General features: G+C 35.4%; 1 protein-coding gene across 1 annotated transcript in view; it reads left to right on the top strand.

The window, feature by feature from the left end:
• MUSK (muscle associated receptor tyrosine kinase) overlaps nt 1-8065 on the top strand; it is a 134944-nt gene extending 126879 nt beyond the window's left edge. The window contains exon 15 of the mRNA XM_054502256.2: nt 2921-8065. Coding sequence (XP_054358231.1) covers nt 2921-3603 — 683 coding nt within the window. The 3' untranslated portion in view covers nt 3604-8065. The remainder of the gene's footprint in view (nt 1-2920) is intronic.
• Nucleotides 8066-15361: the final 7296 nt, after the last annotated feature.

Below are 15361 nucleotides of genomic sequence, written 5' to 3' on the forward strand. Positions count from 1 at the left end.
TAGAGTAACTGAAAATGAGATTATGGGAGGTATACAAATGTATGGAACGACAAAGTCAGGGGTATGACAATGTGAGTGATTAGCTGAAGTTGGGCAGAGGTCTAAGGAAAGGAAGTAAAGTAATTTAGTGGTCAGGATATCGGAAGGAATCTAGATAAATATTAAAATCAAGAATTTCTATAGTACTATCTTGAATAGTTTCTGGCACATTGTAGGTACTCGATAAATATTTGTTCAATAAATGAATAAACGATATTCAGTACATAACAATTCATCTTGAAAATACTTCTTCCATTTCCTCAACTCCTAAACATTCATTTATTCATTCTTCATCACACAAAAATCTGAATCTGGCTTCTGCCCCCTACCTTCCTTATTTACTTTCTCAAATAGTACACATTTAGTCATTAAACAAACATATATACATGCATATTTTCAAGATTATCAAGCAATTCCTGTTTCAACTTTTCTTAAAATATTGACTCTATATTCATATACAGTTTATAACATCCTGAATTCCTGAAATTGATTCAAACAGAAACTATGTACAATTTTCCAATTTAACCACAGTAGCATGCTTATACATCACTACTTGGAGTTTTCTCTCATTTTTATTGTCCAACAAGAACTGAAACTTATGTTGCCATTTGTTAAATGCTATATCTAAATTCCATTTCAATATCCAATGAACACAGGTTCTATTTTTTATCAAGTATACATAAGCAGTAATCATTCATGTAAGTGATTCCACTACTCTCATAGTATCTTGGGAGTTAATCCCAGTGAAATAAGATGACAACAGTGGAAGAAAGGGGAATTGGGAAAATCCATAAAATTCACTTCTATCAATAAAAGAAATCTATTTTGTTTTATATATTTGAAACAGCCACTTACTGAACATGTTTGTATCTTAAAAATTGATTCCCTTTTATTGAAATCCTAGTGGATAATGGTTTCATAGTCATAAATTGGGAAAAATGGTATAATTAAATATGCAGAATTTTAGAATGGGAGTAGGCATTAAATATTGTAGACTCTTACGGAATATTCTGGCAGTGGAGCAAACAGTAGAACAATCAGGTGAGATTATTCATTGAAGATGTCATGCTAAAGTTTAAAGACATGGCTTGGGCTAGGCATGAGGTTTTCTTATGCCCATTCATCTACCCATCCATCCTTAAATCTATCCATGCATCCACCTATCCATTAATTCATCCATGTACCCATCAACATATATTGAAAACCCATAGTGAGCCATGTATAGTATTAGACCTGAGGTTACAAGGATGAATAAAACACAGTCTTCCTCTCAATAATTATTCCATTTTGAAGTCCCAGCTAAGAGTTGGGTTCGAATAATTACAATATAGAAAACATTTCAAGGTCTTAAATAAATGTATATACATATATAATTGTAAATTATATCTATACACATGTATATATAATTGTTCATAATAATCACAAAGTAGATATCTATTATATAATATTTTATCAGAGTGGAAAATTTCATTAAATCAACTTAGTTCAAAATTTTTTTTATTTCTCAGAGAAATATTTTGTCATTTTTTTCCAGTATAAGAAATTATTTTTAAATCAACTCAACCAGCATAACAATGGTAAAGCCAGTTGATGAGATAGGTAAGTCCCTGTTAACTAAAGATTATCCAAAAAGGATCCCACAGAAGAAACTTCTAAGTATTATCCAGTTTGTATTTCTTTATTTTTTCCCTTTAGTTTATAGAAATGTGCTAATTGAGGTCCTTGGAATTAAAAATTAATGCCAAAATAAATAAGCCAAGATAGCAGTATTCCTCATTTCTCCTCTTTTTCAAACAGATACTTTTAACTTTTGCCTGAAAAAAACCCAATAGATCTAATAATCTATTTTTAAGATGATGTGAAATTATGCCCATCTTATCTAATATTCCAAGTTCTCCAGTTTCCCTCTCAAATATATCAAGACTTTAAGATTTGAAAATGATCTTCTGGCTTTAAATCCAAGACTTTATTTATATTAACTTTTTTGGTAGCATGAACATTGTAAAACCTAAATTTCAAAATGTTTTACTGCAGCAACTTAAATACTTCATCTAAGCCACTTGAATTGTATTTGTTATTGTTTCCAAACTTGATACATCTTTCTTATTAACATCCTTCATAGAAGTAAACAGAAACAGACAGCAATTACATTACATACTCAGAGCAAGCATCCATTCATAAATTAATTCACCAAGCATTTTATGAAGCATCTGCTCTGCCAGACACACGTGGTAGGTGTGGGGAATTTTTAAAGAAGAATAAGGTTCAATCTCTCCTTTCAAAGCGCTAAAACGTTGGGGAGAAACCTCAAATAGTCAAATGATTATAAAATAGGATGGTAGGTTCTCTGTGAAAGGATGATAGTAGGAAAATCTTACAGTTACTGGAAGGATCAGGAGCTGAGGCACCCTAGGGAGAGTGATAAATAAACTGAATCTTAAAGGCAAAGAGGAGATGTTTAGGCAGAGAAATAGGGTCAGGGTTCAACCATGGTGTTGTCAACAAAAAACCAGGGCCTCCAGATTTCAGAGAGAAGAGCCACTCCAAAGAACTGATACACCATGTACTTATATGCACCATGTACTTGATGCACCATGTATGATGTACTTATGACAAGTGCCCAGGACAACAGTGCTCTGCTGGAAGTCCTCAAAAACTTTAGCCAAGGGACAGAAACCCCACTACCCAGAGTACATTTCCTAGCTGAGACTCCTTTTGTGTTGTGATTAAAAGGATACAAATATTAAAAAACAAACATATGACGACAACAACAAAAAACAGGGCTTCATATGTTCTGACATGGTCGTTTGCTTTTGGAGTGCTCTTTCCATTGTTTCATTGTAGAAACTGAGACTAACAGAGGATGGTCTTTTGGTTCCAGGCGTGTGTGCTGTCGGGAAGCCAATGTGCCTGCTCTTTGAATACATGGCCTATGGTGACCTCAATGAGTTCCTCCGCAGCATGTCCCCTCACACCGTGTGCAGCCTCAGTCACAGTGACTTGTCTATGAGGGCTCAGGTCTCCAGCCCTGGGCCCCCACCCCTCTCCTGTGCTGAGCAGCTTTGCATTGCCAGGCAGGTGGCAGCTGGCATGGCTTACCTCTCAGAACGTAAGTTTGTTCACCGAGATTTAGCCACCAGGAACTGCCTGGTGGGCGAGAACATGGTGGTGAAAATTGCCGACTTTGGCCTCTCCAGGAACATCTACTCAGCAGACTACTACAAAGCTAATGAAAACGATGCTATCCCTATCCGTTGGATGCCACCAGAGTCCATCTTTTATAACCGCTACACTACAGAGTCTGATGTGTGGGCCTATGGTGTGGTCCTCTGGGAGATCTTCTCCTATGGCCTGCAGCCCTACTATGGGATGGCCCATGAGGAGGTCATTTACTATGTGCGAGATGGCAACATCCTCTCCTGCCCTGAGAACTGTCCCGTGGAGCTGTACAATCTCATGCGTCTATGTTGGAGCAAGCTGCCTGCAGACAGACCCAGTTTCACCAGTATTCACCGAATTCTGGAACGCATGTGTGAGAGGGCAGAGGGAATTGTGAGTGTCTAAGGTTGAAGACGTTCAAATAAAATGCTGCAGTTTCCTCTCAGACTCTGTGAGCCAGGGGAATCTTACACCAGAGGCCCAACAAGACCCACATAGGAAAGAATAAGAGTAGACATGAGTAGCGTGTTGTTTGCTTCCCAGGGAGAGCAAAGACAGTGCAAAACCCATGTGGTAAACGGACCTGTTGAAAGCCAGTGATTGGAAACACAGGCTAGGAAATGTGTCAGATAACGGAGACAACTATTCTTCTTCATGAAGGTTTGTAATACACACTGCACAGGGAAGGATGTCATCCTGTTCAGTTTCCAAAGTAGCTGGTCACAGAGTAAAGCTCTGCTGTATTAAATTTTAATATGAAATGGGATTCAGAGCTTCATTTTTTAATTGAGTTAATTCCTGTCCATTGTGATAGTAGCTTAATCTTCATGTAAGACACTTAGGTGAAGTACAGAAAACTAAAAAGAAGGAAAAGCCACTCATTCTGTCTCCCCCCAAAGATGAGTCTTAGTGTTTTATTAAATCTTTCTTGCATTTAATGCATAATTTTATATTTGTTTGTATTCTGCAGAGTTGTGGTTATATTTTATTGATAGAGAGTTTCTAAGGAATGAAACAGCAAATCAGCAAGGCTGTAACTCTGAGTTCCCTTTTCTGTCCTGTGCCCCTCCTTTTTTCCTTTCTGTGCACTTGTCATGAATTAAATCTGCTTATTTTATTCCTCCAGCTTTCTTGAAACAAGTTTTTGTATCTTACTGATTTACCTTTTCCTTTAAAAATTGTATTGGTATCTTTTCCATTGCTTTAATCTTTATTTCTTCTTCTTTCCAGGACTTCTGTCCTTTTTTAGTTATTTAGCTATTTTTTTCCTTTTATTTCATTCATGTAATAAACACTCTGGCAGAAATAATAACATTTTAAATAACATTGTAGATTGATATGTATATGCCTTTTGCAAAGTATTACTATTTTTTCTGCATTTGCCTTTGAAGCCACACATTTCAACATCCTCACCTATTAATATTATTACTAGAGTCTATTTAAATCTCTTAAACCATAATTTGTAATATGAGATTTCACAAGATACACTTGTGGCTCTGAGTTATTTCAAAACTGATATATCTGTGCATTCTGACATTTTATTCCTTTTAGAAACAAATTCAGTTGGCTGTAGAATTAATATTGTTCTGCTTAACAACTTTCTGCATGACATATTAACTGATTTTGTTGTATTTCATGATTTAAAAAAAAAAAAAGCAGCAGCTCTGGAACTCAGATTCCTGGGGGTTCAGATTTTTTCTCAGTGGATCCTCACACAATACATCTTTATCTAAGTCCATACATGATCTGAGTTTATTTCCGATATAGCATGAACCCAAATTCTCCTGAAAACAAACAGGGAAGAGAAAATAACAGTCTACTCTATACCAGCTTATCTTAATTCAGACTAATTGGTAGTTAGGGCATTGGAGGAATGGTGTGAATTCTTGAAAGTAGATTTTCACTGTCTGCTGGAAAACTCTGCCTGAAATCCCCAAATCTGCCTCATGTAACAACTTGACATCTTTGGTGGGAAACCTGCCATTTCTTATTCATGGTGTCTCCAGGCAACCAAGACAAAAATGTAGAAATTTTCCTAGACTTTGCCCTCTCTTTCATCCTCAATTTTCTATTAGTTTCACTTCCTAAAATCCTCCTGCTGACATCCTCTTCCCTTCAACCCAAGAGCCAATGATTCAACCTCTACCGTTGCCCACCTGTCTATTATCTGGCCTTCCTCTCGTTTCAGGCCTGAACAGATTCTATAGGATACAACGACAGTAAGGCAGTCCTTAGTCACAGTTCTGGTTCATAAATAGCGAGGTCAGCATTTAGGACTGAGACCTAGAGAAGTGCTTCAGATAAAAATCATGATTCTAAGTCCAAAACTGATACCGTCATCCAAAGGACTAAATGAAGAATAAAGTTGCAGCGTGTGTCCAAAACAAAGTCAAGATGACAACAAAGCAGGAAAGTTGGAGAGGGCCACCAGCAAATCTAGAACTTTAGCATAGATATCCATGGCTTATTTTAGTTGCTTCACGTATGCTCTGCAAAATTCAAAGACAGCTTCGGGCTTTCTCCGCTGATAAAGTTTTGTTGTAAAAGACAGACACAGAAGTCAGGCTGACAGGAAATAGAGTAACAATAATCATAAAAATTATAATATCAGCTAGCATTTATTGAAATCTTACCATGTGTATTCTGAGGCCTTTAAATATATGAACTTAAACCTCACGACATCCCTGTAATGTTGGTACTATCATTATATACATTTTAGTTTTGCTTTGTTTTGTTTTGTTTTTGGGACGGAGTCTCGCTCTGTCACCCAGGCTGGAGTGCAGTGGCACGATCTCGGCTCACTGCAAGCTCCGCCTCCAACAGTCACAGAGAGATTGTGCAACTGGCCCGAGTGCACACAGCAACAGAGCCTACTTTTTGACCAAAAAAGGCCAAATTCTCAACCACTCTACTGTGGAGCCTCTGTACAGTATAGAAGCAATAACTGAACCTCAGTAACTCTGTGGAAGTGATTTGTAATTTTCATGTCGTTTCAAGCACACTCTATAACTTTTATTCTACTAACTTCCTAAGTCTTTTAATGAATAGCAAAAAAAGTATACTTCAACATTATCAATTTAAGTTAATCAAAACATCTAATAGGTGACATGTTTATTTTTTCATGAGTTTTAATTACATTTTCAAGTTAAGATCACTGACTTATTCCCTAAGTGCTCCATCTAATGTTCTGAATCACAGGACTATAGATGCATTATTCACCAATATTGTTTACTTTTTTAAATAAGATTTTTTTTTCATGGTAGAATCATCATAAACATTCAAAAAGGTAGACGAAAGAGAGACACTCACAGTGTCACTGTTACCAAGTGCCAGGACAGACATCAGTAAGGTAACAGCAGTCATTTTTAGTGATCAAATACTAAACATGGTAAGATACCAGAGTATTTTTCACATGACACCCAAAAACATATTCTCTGCTATTGTGGCGGAGCAGAAAAAGAACACTTTCTTTTCACTTTATGGTATATTACGAACCTGTTCCATGTCATTAAATATTCTTCTAAAAACCCAATTTAATTTTGGAATAATATTCTATTTTATTCAGATACTGTAATTTTGCGAATCAATCTTGTATTTTTGAACATTTAGGTTTTTTCCAATTTTCATCATTATAAAAAATGCTGTAATTAACATCCTTATTTGTGCAGGTCCACATTTCTTTTTATGAAAAGTCAGAGAAAGGAAATGTCTGGACCAAATGGCATGTACAATATTAACACTTCTGTTATGTGGTTTCATATTCTGCAGAAATATTACTCCTACTTCTGAATCGTACGAGAGATCTCATAGCTCTAAACATTTGCTTTCATAGATAATTTTCTGTTTTTTAGAAATCTTTTGTCTCTTTGGTTATAGAAAAAGAGAGTCTCTTTTTAATTTTATTTTTTAAGTTACTAGTCAGGTTGAATTTTTCTTGTTCCTAGGTCACTAACAGTTTTTATTTTGGCAATTGTCTACAGCCCATTTTTCTACTGTGTTCATTTTCTAATTGAATTGTGGGATTTATCTTGTAAAAAGCCTATTAAGCCTTTTTCATACTTTACACAAGAGATCACATCTACTTACTTTACCTTAAAATAACATTTACTTATTTTCTTGTAAAAGCAATATATTAAGTTTGAAAAGAAAAATAATATGCAATAATATACAATAATATGTATAATCATAATAGACAATAATAAAAATGAAAAAACACCAACCAGTGGTAATTAACATTAACATCATAATATTCTTCCAGCATTTTTCAGATAGATAGGTAGGTAAGTAGGTTGGTAGGTAAATAGATAGAAAGATGATACATAGATAGATAGATAGATAATTTAAACAAAAATAAGATCATACTGCTACATTACTTCAAGCCTTGCTTTTATCACTTATCTTAAACATCTTCTACATGAACAAGTATTCATGTGCAACGTTAATTTTGATGGTTGAATAGTATTATACATATTTATCATAATTGACATAACTATTTTTCTACTGTTAGACATTTGGTTTATTTCTATTTTTCCATTATAAAATGTAATGTTTTGATCATCCTGTTGCTAAATTTTGTAAGCATTTATCTTAAGTGATTTCTTTAGCTATAACTCCTAGAAGTGAAATTTCTAGATTAAAGGATAAATGCACTTTTAATACTTTTTAAATATATTGAATAATTACCTTCCTGAATTATTTTATTAACATGTACCTCTCCTAGTCAGATAAGACAGCCCATTTATTTCAATCTCACCAATACTGAGTATAGCATTTCAATCATTGCCAGTATAATAGCTAATAGCTTAAAGTTATTTCATAGCTTATATTTACACTTCTTTAAATACTAATAAAATTGAACATTGTTTAATGTTTTGAGGATACTTGATTGGTGATTTGCCTCCTACTATTATTTTTCTACTGGGTATATCTTTTTCTTGTTGCTTTGTAAGAGTACTTTATATATTAAGGAGTTAAATTTTGTGATATATGTTTCAACTACTTTTATCATGTTAAAAATATAGACTTCTATTTGTCTTTTATTGTAGGTATTATCAATCAGCAAAGAACGTTGACTTTTCTGTCCATTCAGATGATTGTGGCTCTTTTCCCTAATTGATTTGTTAATATGTACAATTGTATGAATTTATTTCCTAATGTAGAGATATCCTTGTCTTCTAGGAATAAACTTTTTGGGCAAATCACATCAATCTTCTACTTAACTACCAAATTAATTTACATATATTTGCATCAATATTAATAAGTTCATAAAATTAAAAGTTTATCATTTTCTTCTCTGTTAGAGTTTTGTATTGGCATTAGCATTTGTATTAGCATTGTATTAGGAAAAACTCAGGAGTTTTTCTCTATAATCTTGGTTAGTTTATTTTTAAATAATTGTTGTTTATGAAAGTAATAAAAAATGTTGTTTAAAAAAACTCACAAGAGGGTACAAATTTAAAAAATAATAAAAGTTCCCTTCTTCCTTTTCATCTCTAGTCCCAGCCTAAGTGCTAACCACTTCACCCATTTATAGTGTTAGTTCTTCTGGTGATTACCAGTGCAATTCTAACAAATAGGTTTACATTTCTCTTTCTGAATTGATCAATTTTTTTAAAATATGCAGCACGTTTACTCAAACTCCCTTTCCTTTTCCTGAGATACGTTAACTTCTAATGTCATATTGTTTATTACAACTCTCACAGATATTTCTAAATAAAGGTTACCTACTGATTCTGGATTATGCTAGATAAAATTAGAGCTTCCAAATTTCCCTCCGTCACTTCTCCCTGCTCTCTACTCTCACGATTGTCAACTATACACCTATTTCTACGCTGTCAACTATGTGTTCATTTCTATAAATCTGTAATATCTGCATTTTGTTCTGCAACAAATTAAGATTTAGGTGCTTTGACTAGGTTGATTCTAAACATCAAAAAACAAAAATAAAATATCTGCAATTATGTGATCATGTATTTATGCATTGCCAAATAATGGTATTCCATTATTTTAATTTGATAAGATAAATTTAATATACATTAATTCTTATTTCCTCTATTTTATGGAAGAAATATTTTTAAAAATCACAAAACTTTTACATTCGCTTCTCTTCCTGACATTTATTTTTCCTCTTTCTTCTGCCTCTCTTCTTTCACGCCCTTTTTTCCGAAAATTATTTTGATGATTTTTTTTATTCACCACATGTAATTACAAATGAAGAGTTGCTCTGGTTAGTATTGGTAGCTGAAGTGGGGTCCCTTTGCTGTTTTGTTGGTATATTCTCCCAGCTTGACCTCTTTTCCGTGGGATGGCTACTTCTGGGCTCTGATTATGTGACTCACACGGAAGTATAGACAGCCTGAGTCAGAATCCCCACAGTTCAAAAGTGATGGAAGACTGTACTCTGAGATACAATATTTTGATGTATTTTACTCCCAGGGAGAGCTACTTGCTATTCTTTCACTGCTTCCATTACCCGAAAGAGTATGATATTCTCCCCCATTTTCTGTATTGCCTCACACCTAGGACCCTTCAAACTCACACCAAGGACCTTTCTCAGGCAAATTGATCTATTCAGATAGCAGTTCACAGGGAGAGACATGAGGCCTCTTGGTCCACCTGCTCTATACACAATCTTCTAGTCAACCATCCTGATTGACAACCCACAGCCCACCCCTGTCTCTGTATTTGCTGACTCAGAGCATGGAGACTTCATACATGTGAAATCACATCTCCCCTCCCCTGATGCTTGGCTTGTGTGTATTGCAAAAGCTGCAATTTACTTTTTCCTGAGCCTTGTCTTATCCATGGTTAAGAACACTAATATACTTCCAGCTTTTCGAATATTTGTCAAAGTGATGGCACTTGGATTGGTTTCAGCATGTACATAGATTGATTCTTATTCATATACATTTACTGTCATATTGGGGAAATCTTGAGGGAAAAAGAAAAGGCTCTGACTATCATGTTCATCAAGAGACCTCTCTGGAATAGTTGAAATAGTTTAGGAGTTATCGGTTCACTCCTTCTTTGTCTTGTTTGCCTCCAGATTTCTTTTTTCCTTCTTTTCCTGTTTCTTAATGTTGGAACAACCCACACCTCAATCCTTGGACGACATCTCCCTTTTATCTCTATTCATCCATAGTGATCTCTTCTGGTTGCAAGGCTATAAATGCCATCTGTATGCTGAGATTTTTTAATTTTTAGCTCAAACCTCTCTCCCCAACTTTACACTCGCATTTCTAACTGTATGTTATGGATGATAGCTTTAGATTCTCCTCCTCAGGACTAGGCTTTCTGCTTGATCTAGGAGCAAAGCTGAAAACTGCTATGGAGCTTGGTGTTGCCTTGATACCAAGGAGGAGTCTCAGAGCCTCTCCAATGCAAATACACACTTGCAGTGTCCTAGTGCTGCTGACTTACTTACTCATTCTAAAGAGGGTAGATTGTGTCCATTTTAATAGCTCTCAATACCCTTGCCCATTCCCATTACAGCTGGCAGAAATTCCCCAGCTGCAAGTGGGTTGCATTTATCTGTTACCCATTCCTGATTTGCAGCACGATTGGCTGTTTCCTTTTCTGCGTGGTCTGTGTGTCACTCCATGAGAATCCGGGAGAGGAGAACTCGATATGGTGCTCATTCCATCATTTTAACCAAAGTGTTCTTTATCGTGAAGAGGTATCCCTGTTATAGTAGAGTCAAAGATTTATAGCAAGTGTATTTCAAGTAACTATTCTTTTACTTATTTCAGATCTATTTCAGTAGCACAGCCACCAAGATAGAACATTTATAAGCCCTTATTTTGGTATAGATCACCAGAGAAACCACTCACCACTCACACATGGCCTTCAGTACTGAGTCATTACATATTGGAAGGTCAGAAACTACATCAACGGGAAAGACCCATAGGTATGGGGGTCTGATATATTTGCCAGTACATTTCTTATCATTATAAACAAAGATTTATGTGTGTCTAGATGTTTACCTTGCCTTCTAAGAGGTCATGTCCTCTGAATGAAGCAAAATCAAGGTAAGCCTTTACATGTAAGCCGTTACATGTCTTCTTTACAGAATCCCTCTTAATTAAAAACTTCTAAGAGATTCAACAGGGTTAGTTTTTCTTACAACCTTCATCGTCCGACCTGTAATTATGCAACTGGCCAGCACTGCTCTTTCAAACCACAGTCTCTGGAAAGTACACACCGTATATAGCATTTTGCCCATAAGAAGAGAAACCACCTGTAGTATCTAAGGTTACGTCAGAGAGATGTTAACCACAAAAAAACCCAGACTGAGATACACACTATCATTTTCTGGGTGTGTTCTTGACCATTTAGAGCTGTGATTAAAATTAGAAGTGTTGGCATGACACTGCTTTCTGACTTTCATTTTTGGCCATGTTGACACCGTGGTGGTTAGTGTGATGCTCCTTCTTATTTCAATTGGTGCTTTACTCAAGTATGGATGAAACATAATTTAAAGTCACCTCCACTTTTGCTATCTTGATTTTTAAAATTATTGGGATGCATTATATTTAAGAATCCTAAGACAGTCCATTAGTATTATGTATTTATCTTCTCTTCACTCGTTTAAGTCACTTTCTGACTCAGATCACCTTCTCAGGAGACTCTCAGCATCATTCTGTCTGACATCACTCAGTTGCTTTGTTTATGGCAACCTAAAAAAGCAGCCACCCTAATTTTAGCCCATTCCTAGAGTACCCTCAGAAGTGTCAGGTAATAAGGAATAAACTGATCAAAGATGAGAGAAAGACTTACAGAGGAGTGACACTGAGAGCAAAAAACCACAGATAAATTTCATTTCTAAGAACAAAGCAAAGATGACCAGGAAATGCCTGAGGAAACACATTTTTTTTTTTTTTTTGGAAGCAGAGGGTATTATATTCCTTTTTTTTTCAACTTTCATTCTAGATTCAGGGAGTACATGGGCGAGTGTGTTATGTGGACATAATGTGTAGTGCTGATGTTTGCAGTACCACTAAACCTGTCACCCAGGTTGTAAGTATAGTACTCAATAGATAGTTTTTCAACCCTTGCCTCCCTTCTTCAAAGACCTCCCCCTTCTTGTATTCCCCAGTGTCTTTTCTTCCATCTTTATGTCCATGTGTACTCAATGTTTAACTCCCACTTACACTTGAGGACATTTAGTATTTACTTTTCTGTTTCTGTGTCCATTTTGCTGCAAAGGACATGATTTTGTTCTTTTTGGCTGCATAGTATTCCATGGTGTATATGTATCACATTTACTTTATCCAATCAACCATTGATAGGCAACTGTGTTGATTCCATGTCATTGCTATTGTGGATAGTGCTGCAATGAACATACGGGTACAATGTGTCTTTTGGTAGAGTGATTGATTTTCCTTTAAGTGTATATACCAAAGGGAATGGGATTGCTGTATCAAATGGTAGATCAACTCTCATTTATTATTTCTCAAATAATTTCTCAATTATTTGAGAAATCGAGGAGACACTTTTTTTTTGAGACAGAGTCTTGCTCTATTGCCTGGGCTGGAGCGCAGTGGCGTGAATCTTGGCTCACCACAACTCCACCTCCCAGGTTCAAGCAATTAGGAGACAAATTTTTAAGACATTTTAAAATAATAAACCTCAAATATTTTAGGAAAAACATCCTCATCTCTGTTTCTATAACATCAACCTGTTTCTAATAAGCTTTGCAAAGCTATATGAAACTAGTTTTTAATTTTTGTATACTTGAGACAATTTTGGAAGAAAGTAGGTATCTACTCATTCAATTTCAGAGAACTCTGAGAAAATTTAGTTATTCTTATGAAAGATCTATTTTCTTATTGCAATAACTGTGAATTTATCTGGCACTTGCCCAAACTTAGCATTAACAGTTAATACATTATATTCATAACAGAACCCAGAAGATGATTCCAGAACAACACAGCCCTAAAGGAAAAATCATTAATTGTTTGACATAAATATTCTACACTTCAAAAATCTACACTTAGATTTTTTTTCTAAGATTGTTTTGTATTATTTACTAACCTAACAGCTTTCTATTAACAATAAATTTAGAACATTTTTTATATTTTAAATATCAACATGTGCATTATTTTGGTGATGACATAATAAATCATTAGATGTTGCATATGTGTTATCAAGTGTATACAGATGTTGCATAAGTGTTATCAAGACAGGCAGCAGATGGAGTGTTGAAATATATGGACTCAGGGCTGAGTCTGCTGCCTGTCAAATTCTAGCAATTTACTTAATCCCTTTGTGTTCAATTTTCCTCATTTATGAAATGAGAATAAGAATAGCACCAAGCTCATAGGTTATTGGAAAGATTCAATGATTTAATACGTAGAAAAGGCTTAGAAAGTTACCTAATACACAGTAAATACTTCCAAGGATTTTGCTAATATAATTGTGTCTAATTTTTTGCAATTATATAGAAAACTAACATACTATAGCTAAATCATTACACACATCTTTTTACTATTTCCTGCAGATACACTAATAGAACTAACATAATTAGGTCAGATGCAATAAACCTTTTTAGAAATTTTAATATATGTTACAAAATTACTATCCAGAAATCTTGCAACAATTTATACAACCAATAGCAATGTTTGAAAGTGCCTATTTCTGATACTTCAGCTAATTTAGCATATCACCAAATTTAATTCTTAGCCAATTTGATAACTGAGCAACTTTAGCTCCCTGCTTAAATTTGATTTTTCTTCTAAATTCCTTCAGATATTGTTTTTCAGATTTTTTATCAGCTTTTTTTGGGCATTTTTGTGAATTGTCAAGTATATTCTGCTGTTTGTCTTCTACTGATTGTCATCCACCTGGAACAGTCTAGTTTTTCTTGGGAATCCTGTTAGAATGTATGTTCTAGATCTGCCCTTCATATTTATTATCTTTAGCCTCATTGTATAAATTTTATATCAATTTCTTCTGAGATAGGTAAATGTCTTAATCTGATTTTGTAATTCATTACATCTATCTGCTTTTTACTGTTTTCATTGCATTATTTTTTATTTATTTTTAATAGTAATACACTCACTTGGGTCAACATTCAAAGATATAAAAATCTACACAGTAGACTTCTACTTATAAGAAGAGGGGGTGGATGTGCTTTTTCCTCTTCCTTCCACTAAATACAACTAAAAACCCGAACATCATATAGAAAACCAACGTGGAAAAGTGGAGAGACGTACACAGTTCGTCTAGGAAGAAGACAGAGTCAAGGAATGACATTCTGGTGAGCTCTCTAGGTTTTCTTTGGGCCTCAGCTATCTCAGACTTGAAGCTGAAGAAGCCAGCAACGCAGAAACGCCAGCGGGCATATACCAAAAAAAAAAAAAAAAAAAACGAACAAACAAAAAAAAGCCCCAACTAAAGCCTGCTATCTTTAGACAAAACACCAGGAAAAGGGCACCTAGCAAGACAGAAACCTTTTAGACAATAATTGCTCTCTTCTAGTCAAACACCACACGCACACACACACAACAAACAAAAAAAACGGCCTCACCTCCACCCACGCCAGCAAAGACCGAGTGTGGATCCTAGACTTCTCCCTCACCAGGTGTAATAAGGGGCTCAAACTTCCCACAGGTGTGAGTCAGAAAAGTCCTCTTCCACAACTCAGACTTTCATGCCTCTGAGCTCTAAATGCATATAGACGAAATATTTAAGGCAATATATTATAAACATAGGACGCTAAAGCGATATAAAAGGAGGTCCTTTCTACACTTTGTTTGAACTGGTGAAATGTTGACACTAGTAACTGTGATAAGTTACATACATACTGTATAATGCATGTATAATGTAATCCCTAGAGCAACCATAACAAAACTCCACAAAAAGATATACTTCAAAACACTATTGGCCAGGTGTGGTGGCTCGCAACTGTAATTTCAGCACTTTGGGAGGCCGAGGCAGATGGATCACCTGAGGTCAGGAGTTTGATACCAACCAGGCCAACATGGCAAAACCCTGTCTCTACTAAAAATACAAAAATTAGCTGGGTGTGGTGGCACATGCCTCCCAGATATCTGGGAGGCTGAGGCAGGAGAAAAGCTTGAACTCGGGAGGCAGAAGTTGCAATGAGCTGAGATCACACCACTGCCCTCCAGCCTGGGTGACAGAGCAAGACTGTGTCTCAAAA

This window comes from Pongo pygmaeus, chromosome 13 (genome assembly GCF_028885625.2).
Source record: "Pongo pygmaeus isolate AG05252 chromosome 13, NHGRI_mPonPyg2-v2.0_pri, whole genome shotgun sequence".
In the NCBI taxonomy this organism is placed as follows: Eukaryota; Metazoa; Chordata; class Mammalia; order Primates; family Hominidae; genus Pongo; species Pongo pygmaeus.